Consider the following 8,708-nt stretch of genomic DNA (forward strand, 5'->3'; position numbering starts at 1 on the left):
GTATTAACAACAACCCGAAGGAGGATCTAACAAGCCGGAAGGAGAAGACAACAGAGGAAGCTCCTCCACGTCAGCGATAGTAAAAGTACCCAGCACGCAAAGAAGCGGTTCTGAATGTGCACAGAAGAGATCTTTTTTATTAACAGAAACTCAAAGGAACATTACTAACATACTAACAGAGAATTACATGTAACAGGACTAAGAAAAGAAGTTTGACAACACAGAGAAGAAGCCCAAGAAGATTAATTGGACATTACTAACAGTTTAATTTACCAGTTTATATATCACTCAGCTTTCTCTTTCTCCCACTGTCTACCCTTCCTTTTTTTCTTTTAAGCGAAATACCTCCCCTCTTTAAGGGAGCCAATAAAACCTTTATTAAAAAAAGGATGGGAAAGGAAGCTTGACCAGGGGAGTTTTGTCCAAGAGCCAGACTCATCCAGAAGAGATCTTTCTCCCCTCCACTTGAGGGCTCAGAAGTCAGACATACTGTGGGTTGCTAGGCCTCTGGCCTCAACACTGAGAGCTTTAGGGGGTGAAGAATGGGAAGGGGAAATATCAGTTGATGTTGTGAAATAGCTTCTGGGCTTAACTGTAGAGTTTCAGTGACTTCCTAGAGCATCATGACAACACTTCCAGGTAAAACCTAGAAGTGACATCACAACATCAATCAATGAAAGCTTCCCCCCCTCTCCCATCCCCCCAACTGATCTACTGAGTTAGTGTGGGGGACACTGGAGCACTGGTAGCAGAACTTCTACCATAAGCAGGTAAGTGGCATCCCTTGGCTTAATCAATCCCTAAAACTGGAATTCACATTACACCACTCATCCCTACTCATTGGGAACTTGAAGTAGACCAAGGGGTAACTACTCTCATTCTGCTCAAAGCAATAGGCTCTTAGTAACGTGGCAGTCACAGAATACTCTCTGACAGAACCTTCTCCATTTGAAAAAGGAATGGTGTGATGAAGTGGTAGCATGGTTCATAGTGGAAACTCTAAAGAAAGCTGTGCAGTTGGACTGCAGCATTCAGCTTGACAGATTCAACACACATCTCCTATTGATCAGGCAGCTGTTGTTTTAAATGTCCTTTGCAATGCAAGCGCTCACAAACATTTCAGACACCTGTTTAGAAGAAGCAGTCCTTCTTTTCTCACAAACAGGAGGAAATGCCTGCTCTGAGACGGTGCTTGCCATAATATACACATGCATCCTTTGAACAAAAAAAGGGCTTTCTTCTTCAGAGAGTGTTGCCAACAGGCCAGGAGAGAATATCCTATCCCTTCAACTAGGGTTGCCAGCTCTGGATTGGGAAATGTCTGGAGATTTGGGAGGTGGAGCTTTGAGAGGGCAGGGTTTGGGGAGGGGAGGGGCTTCTGCAGGGTATAATGCTATTGTGTCTACCCTCCAAAGCAGCCGTTTTGGTGTAGTGGTTAAGTGTGCGGACTCTAATCTGGGAGAACCGGGTTTGATTCCCCACTCCTCCACTTCCAGCTGCTGGTGTGACCTTGAGCAAGCCATAATTCTGTCAGAGCTGTTCTTGAAAGAGCATTTCTCTCAGAGCTCTCTCAGCCCCACCTACCTCACAGGGTGTCTGTTGTGGGGAGGGGGAGGGAAAGGAGTTTGTAAGCTGCTCTGAGACTCCAAGTGAAGGGCAGGGTATAAATCCAGTCTTTTCCTCCTCCTCTTCTTATTATGTTTCTTCTTCTTCTTCTCCAGGGGAACTGATCTTGATCATCTGGAGATCAAATGTAATAACAAGAGATATCCAGGCGCCACCTGGAGGTTGGCAACCCTACTTTAGCACAGGTGTCATGTGTGGAAATGGGCAGCTGAAGCTTTTCAGGGCATGGAGATAAACAGCATCACCTGATCGATAACATCTGTTAAAGGGATAGGGCATCTTTCTCCAGGTCTGTTGGCAACTCCATCTTCCCAGCTTGTTTTATTAACATGCAAACTGAATCAACAAACACACCGTTCATCAACTAAGATTGCCTTAATCAACGAACAGTCTAATTAAAAACACAGCTGTAACGAATTCACATGACTTCTTGTCATTCGTCACAGCAAGGGCAGGCTAAAAAGTCCTGTTTTATACCGCATGTTGTTCCATCACTCTGCTCAGCTGCACTTAACTGAGCACATAACCCTGATACCAGAGGAGGTGCCACGATCTGGCATAGTCACCAGGAAGCAGGACAGCTTACCACAGGTCTCCATCAGTCAGAGTGGAAGCAGCTACATGTTGCATCTTTCAAGGGTACATCTTTCAAGGGTACATCTCCCACACTGTTTTGAGAGCCCTGTCATTTCCAGGCACATGGTTCAGGTCAGGACTTCAGTGAGTTAGGAATGAGGGCTTAGAGATCCCCTCCTTGCCATTTTCCTGACCTCAGATGGCCCTAAGGAACCACTAGTAGCCCTGCTGGGGGTGTTCTGTGCTCCGATATGGCTATATCTCTAGAATTAACAGCCCACATCTAGGGAATGAGTCATAATTCTTGGGCTCCAAGAGTGGCGCTCGTTTCCATCTGACTGATTTGTTGCTTCTCCTCTGGCATGAGTTTACTGTGTATCGGATTTACATCCCTCACTGCTGCTTTCAGGTACTCAGACTGGTTATATTTTAAAGTTTAATGCTGTTTGAATTTGACTTAATACAGATGTTTTAATGGGTTATTGTTTGAATTCATGTATTGTTTTGCGATATGATGTGAGCCGCCCTGGGCCCGGGCAGGATAAAAATCCCAACGTTAAAAAAATATGAAAATAAATATTTGCCATTTCCCCCAACACAGCAAAGGGTGGCACCCTGCAGATATTTCAGGTCAGAAAAAATGGAGAGGGGGGGGGGAAGCACTAAGCCCCCTCCTCTCCATTCCTGGTGGTCTCAGTCCTGTGTATCTGAGAAACATAAGGTCCCAGAACAGAAACAGTCTTATTGATTCTGGGCAAAATCCAAGGATGGGGTCTACTCACTGCCACGTAGCTGAAGCCGCTTCCGATGAAGAGGTAGGGAGGGCTCTCCTCTGGGGGCTGCCTGACCAGTGCCATAGGCTCGGTGGGGCTGGAGGAGGGAGTCATGGCCATTGGTTCCACTCCCTGCCACCCTGGCTTGGGCTGCATCTCTGCTGTGCTATGGAAGGTGGTGGCAGTGGTAAAGAGGCAAAGCTGGGATTGCACTCCCAGGGCACTGCTTCCTCCCCCCAGATCCATCCTGGAAAGGTGGGAAGGGAAGAAGATCAGGCTGTGGCTGCTCAGCCACCTCAGCCAACTTGTCCACCACGGATGCTGCTGGTCTGGGCAGCCAGCTCGCTCACTCATGTGCTGCCTTGGAAGCAGTATCCAGAGTAAAGCTCTGGCATATCAGGGGCAGCCGGACCAGCATCTGGGGCTGCAGGGTAGTACCTCCCCACACACAGCCGAGGGCTCAAGTCTTATGGAAGTCTTATGCCTAAGACCATCCTTGTTCCAGAAAATGGCAGTTTAGTGTAGTAGTTAGGAGCACAAACTCTAATGTGGGAGAACTGGGTTTGATTCCCCAGTCCTCCACATGCAGCTGCTGATGTGACCTTGGGCCAGTCACATGTTATTTCAGAGCTGTTCTCTCAAGGGCAGTTCTCGAGAGAGCTCTCTCAGCCCCACCTACCTCACAGGGTGTCTGTTTTGTGGGAAGGGGAGGGGAAAGGAGATTGGAAGTTCCTCTGAGACTCCTTCGGGTAGTGAAGGGCGGGGTATAAATCCAATCTCTTCTCTTCTTCCTTTTGTATGACCCAACCCAGGGACTTAACAGAGAAAATTTAACATGTAGTTAAGTTCTCAGGTGTTTTGACTGCATTTTCTTACATCATCAGCTTACTGTGGCTGCCCAGCAGGGAATTTAGAGACCCACAAAGTATGTGTCCCTTCCCAGGAGCTGCTCTTATATGGCCTGAGGAGCAAATAGTGTAGGAAAAAGGCCTCCCCAACACCAGTCTGGATGGACCAAACACACCTCACCACTAAGACAGGAACACAAGAGGATTTCATGAGCAGGAGTCTGCTAGTTTTGCTTAGAGGTGAAGGTCATATTATCAGTTGCTTCGCAGGGAAAACTTGACCAATTTAACACACACTACTGGAAACCTGTGATTTCACAGCACACACAGCATTCTGCAAGGAAACACAGCAGAAGATGGGACCTTTTCAATCCCACCAATATCTCAGAAAAATCAATCAGAACCATTAGTGCAAATCCATCTCAGGCATTTTTAAAAAGAGAGGAGTTAGAAAAATGTAGGGAATAGTGTAGGAAAAAGCAGACTGTTTTTTTAAAGTGGAAAGAAGGAATGGAAATGTCAGAAACAGTAGCAAGATCAGCAATTTAAAGAAATGTGGAGGGGAGTCATAGTTTCATCAAGGCATTGATGGGAGTAATAGAGCTGGTTTCTGTAGGATCCATGTTTCCTTTTAGTAATATTGGGATTTGCTTGTCTTTTCAGATAAGCATAAGATCTAGGAGGCAAGCTTGACAGTGCTTCAGATTTGCAGAAAATGTCACCTGCACCCATTGTGTCATTTTCTATTTATTACGTTTTTATTCTGTTCTTCCTCCAAAGAGCTCAGAGTGAGGTACATACTTCTTTCTTCTTTTCTTTTTTGCTGTCAAGTTGCAGCCAACTTAACCACTACACTACACTGGCTCTCTACCCCTTAACCACTTAACCACTGGCTCTCTACACTACACCTGTGGCAACCACTTGGGAAACATAATATGTAGTTTGCCCCTTAGACGTGTGCACACCTCCCTGACTAAATACTTGGACTATTGTCAGCCCACAGTTGCTCCAGACCAATACCAGAACAACACTTTGGGGTACCAGTGCGGCACCCTGTCCAAGGTTCTTTCTGGCTAATCTAGTCTATAGCTCATGCAGTGAGCTGTCCAAGGTGCTGACTCTAGTCATTCACTGCATTCCTCTCTGTTCTGGTGCTGAACTGCTTTCCTGGAGGTGGTCAACCCACTGCTCTGCCCACTACTGAGTTCTGAAAGGACTGCAGGTCCTTTCCTGGCTGATATACCTCCACCCTTAGGCAGTTGCCCCTCTTTGGATATCAAATGCAGTCAGGAAGCTATTTGGAGATCAGACTCAAATGACAGCAGCATCTAGAAAGGGTTTCTCAGAGGGTGGTGCATGTTCAAGGAGACCTCAATTGGCTGACAAAATTGATCAGACATTTTGTGGCTTTAGCTAAGTAAGTGGGGTGGTGGTCTTTCTTTCAGATGGCAAGCTTAATTTACGCAAGCCAGCAGCTGAATTAACAAAAGCTTATATTGAGTTGTAGAGCTTCTAGTACTGAAACATTGATAACATGTAAATTACCATACAGATAATATAATCAAATTAGGAGTTTTAAAAAATTAGTTAACTGCCCTAATCTTAGAACATAATAAAAACCATTTCAGGAATACAGCCTTCCCCAAAATAGCAAAGAAACAAAGGAATCCAGAAAGAATGGAAGAAAACTAGCACAAAATGCAGAGAATCAAACAGAAAAAGCAAACCCTTCTTGACAACTGCAAATGGATGTGTCCTTTGATCCCATCAGGTTCAAGAAGAGAGATGCCATTCAGAAATACCACAGATCAGGGATGGGGATAGTTGTTAAATTAGGGTGCCCTACCTGGCGGGGAGGGTGCGGCTCCTGGTAACTTGGCAGGATCTTGAGTACAACGCTTCCACTGGCATTCTTCAGCACCTCCTGGAGTGCCCGTGGGTCACTGCCCACCTCCTGCCCATTCACCTCCTTGATGATGTCACCCACGTGCAGCAGCCCCTGCTGGTCAATCATACCACCATGCAGGATACGGGCAATGACCAACTCGCCTCGTTCCACCCGGAATGTCACACCCTGAGGCAAAATGAGCAAAGGAGAGCACAGAGGAAGCAGGAGGGAAATTGTACATGCTGGGTAACATCCCCTACTTGGGTATGGAGTTAGGCTGCTGCTTCTTAACCTGCCAGCCTACCGGGAGTATGCGTACCTCATTCAACAAGATGTGAACAATATCCAACTACAGAGGGTTCGAAGAGGCTATCAGAGAGAAAGTGGGATCTCATCAGACTTCCCCAACCTTCCACATAGCTGTCAGCCTGGCCTCTTCTCCCAAGATGCTCAGCTGGGGGTTCCACAGAAGTCTCTGGAGAGAAACTGGTTCTCTTCAGAACTATCCCAGATTTCTCCAAGTTTTGAGAAGAGCACATCTATCTTGGAGAATGTCAGGGTGTGGAATTATGTTTGCTATGTGTGGACCCCTCTTGAAGATTCCTCAAGTGCTGAAAGAAAAATAGGCGTTCGAGTGAACCGATGTTGCAGGTCTGTTATGCCCACCAAAGTTGTTGCCATATTTGAAGAAAAAGAGGAAATAAAGAAATAAATAACATAATTTTGTCGCTGCTGTCTGTTTGTTCCTCTTGCATATTAGCTAGGGCACCACTTCTGTTGTAAAGGAGTTTATTGGATCTAACCTGAATACTCATGAAGAGATTCGGTCAGACCATTTGACTGTCAAGGTCAGCTTTTTCTGCTCTAATTGGCACTGGCTTTCCAGAGTCTCAGGCAGAGATCTTTCACATCACTTACTACCAATTTCTTTTAGTAGGGATTGAACCCAGGACCTTGTGCATGCAAAATAGCTGTTCTAACTCCAAGCCGTGGTCCTACCAAACTTGTCACGAGAAAATCCTGGGACACACAAAGATTCTTCCGTGGAACACTGTGGAAGTTTCAGTTCCCTATTTGTTTAACCTAATGGCAATCAACAGCAAGCAGATATACAATTTTTGAACCCACAGAGTTTATTTGATTTTGGCCCTTGATGGGGAATACTATTACAGACTTCTGCTTCTTTGATATTGCAAGTTGGGTTTCCATTTTTTTAAAAATCCACATGTCCATTTATTTCTTGAAATGTTATTTTGTTGCCCTTATTTAAAACTTTTACAGAGCCACAAAAAAGTCCACCTGCTGCCATTTGACATCTTTCTCTTTGACAAAACTGTGATGTACAACCTATTAATTACATGCAAGCAAAATGCTACAAGTGAGACACACTGTGTCACTAGATCATACGTTCGCTTAGAATGTAGGAGGAAATATTTCATATCGCTCAATCATCCTTTGTAACTTGGTTCCCTATTCTGAACCAAGTGCCACAAATATGTATACAGTGGTAAGAGTTGGTCAACCCTGTGACAAAGAGAGCCAGCTTTTACTACCTGGATAAAATATGCAGAGAAAATAACCAAGTTCTTGTGCTCCTGCTATCCTAGGGGAAAGACAAGGACAAAGACTGCTACACCCTTTTACCCCTGCAGTGTCTGCCAGCTCCTCCAGACATACCAGACACCAATATGGCAACAAGCTTTTAACAGAGTCCTTCTCCAATTCTAGATTAAGGAAACAGGAAAGCAATTTGGGTTAAAGTCTTTTCAAAGGAGAAATGACCTGACCAGGGGTCATTTGGGGAGGGATGCGGGGGGACGCCATCCCCCCGGGTGAGGTGCGGGAGGGCGGGGCCTGGAGCTCCCTGCTGGTGCCCGCTGGAGGTCGCCGCCGGCTGTGGGGAGGACACACTTCCGGTGATGTCAGGGGGTGTGGCATATGCTAATGAGTTATGCTAATGAGTCCCCCTAGCTCTTTTTCTACGAAATGACCCCTGGATCTGACTTGTGCTGTGGGGCAAGGAATGATCATTGCACACAAGGCTGCTTTCAAGATGGCTGAACCCTGTTCAACCATACAGTTATCAGAGGAGGTTTACTCACCAGGTGTTCCCCGGCAGTCTTCCGAATCCCCACCATGCGCACGGCATCTGGGGGTACTGGCTGGTTGTTGAACAGGGGGTCCAGCGCAGGACTGGGTGGTGGAGTCTCGTAGCTCTTGGAGGCAACAGAATCGTGAGTCTCCAGGAGGGACTGAGAAGAGGGTCAACAGAGGGAGGGGAAGAGAAAAGGAGACCAGGGGGAAGAAAACGATATGGGGGTAGGTCAAATTAGTTCAGAGACAGATATTTGTTTATTATTTATTATTATTTATTATTTTATTTTTTAGATTTATATCCCGCCCCATCCAATATTCAGCTCGGGGCGGCTCACAGACGGCCATGCTGAAGTTAAAAATATACATACAAACAACACATAATAAAACACTATATCTTAACATAAAATTTGGTGCTCAGATAAATTACATAAAATCCAAGATAGGCGACGTCCCACAATGGCGGCCAAGTTCTTCACAGCTCTATTGGGTGGCATCTACCCCTACATATGGGGTAGATGGTTGGAATATCATTGGTGGCATGGTGGTGGCATACTGATGACACCCCAGCCCACACCTCCAGGCAATCTGGGCAAGGGGGCGCATGTAGATGTTAAACAACATCAGGGACAGCCCCCCCCCCCCTGAGGCAGCCCACATTCAAGGGAGCGCCTCCGGGACCGCTGCCCCCCCACCGCCACCCTCTGTCCCCGACCTTGGAGAAAAGAGGTAAGCCATAGAAGGGCCAGCCCCTGAATCCCCACGTTGGCGAGGCGGCTGGCCAGCAACTGGTGGTCGACCATGTCGAACACCACCAACAGGTCCAACAGCACCAGTGCTGCCACGCCGCCACGATCCAGATGCCTACGGAGGTCGTCAGTCAGCGCGACCAGTACCATCTCC

General features: G+C 46.5%; 1 protein-coding gene across 1 annotated transcript in view; it reads right to left on the reverse strand.

Annotated features, from left to right (window-relative positions):
• Positions 1–8,708, reverse strand: part of MPP2 (membrane protein, palmitoylated 2) — a 50,754-nt gene that overhangs the window by 31,919 nt on the left and 10,127 nt on the right. The window contains exons 3-4 of the mRNA XM_015413076.1: positions 7,814–7,963; positions 5,670–5,897 (exon numbers count right to left, since the gene is read on the reverse strand). Coding sequence (XP_015268562.1) covers positions 5,670–5,897; positions 7,814–7,963 — 378 coding nt within the window. The remainder of the gene's footprint in view (positions 1–5,669; positions 5,898–7,813; positions 7,964–8,708) is intronic.

The sequence above is a fragment of the Gekko japonicus genome, unplaced genomic scaffold (assembly GCF_001447785.1).
Source record: "Gekko japonicus isolate JY-2015 unplaced genomic scaffold, Gekko_japonicus_V1.1 scaffold3052, whole genome shotgun sequence".
NCBI lineage: Eukaryota > Metazoa > Chordata > Lepidosauria > Squamata > Gekkonidae > Gekko > Gekko japonicus.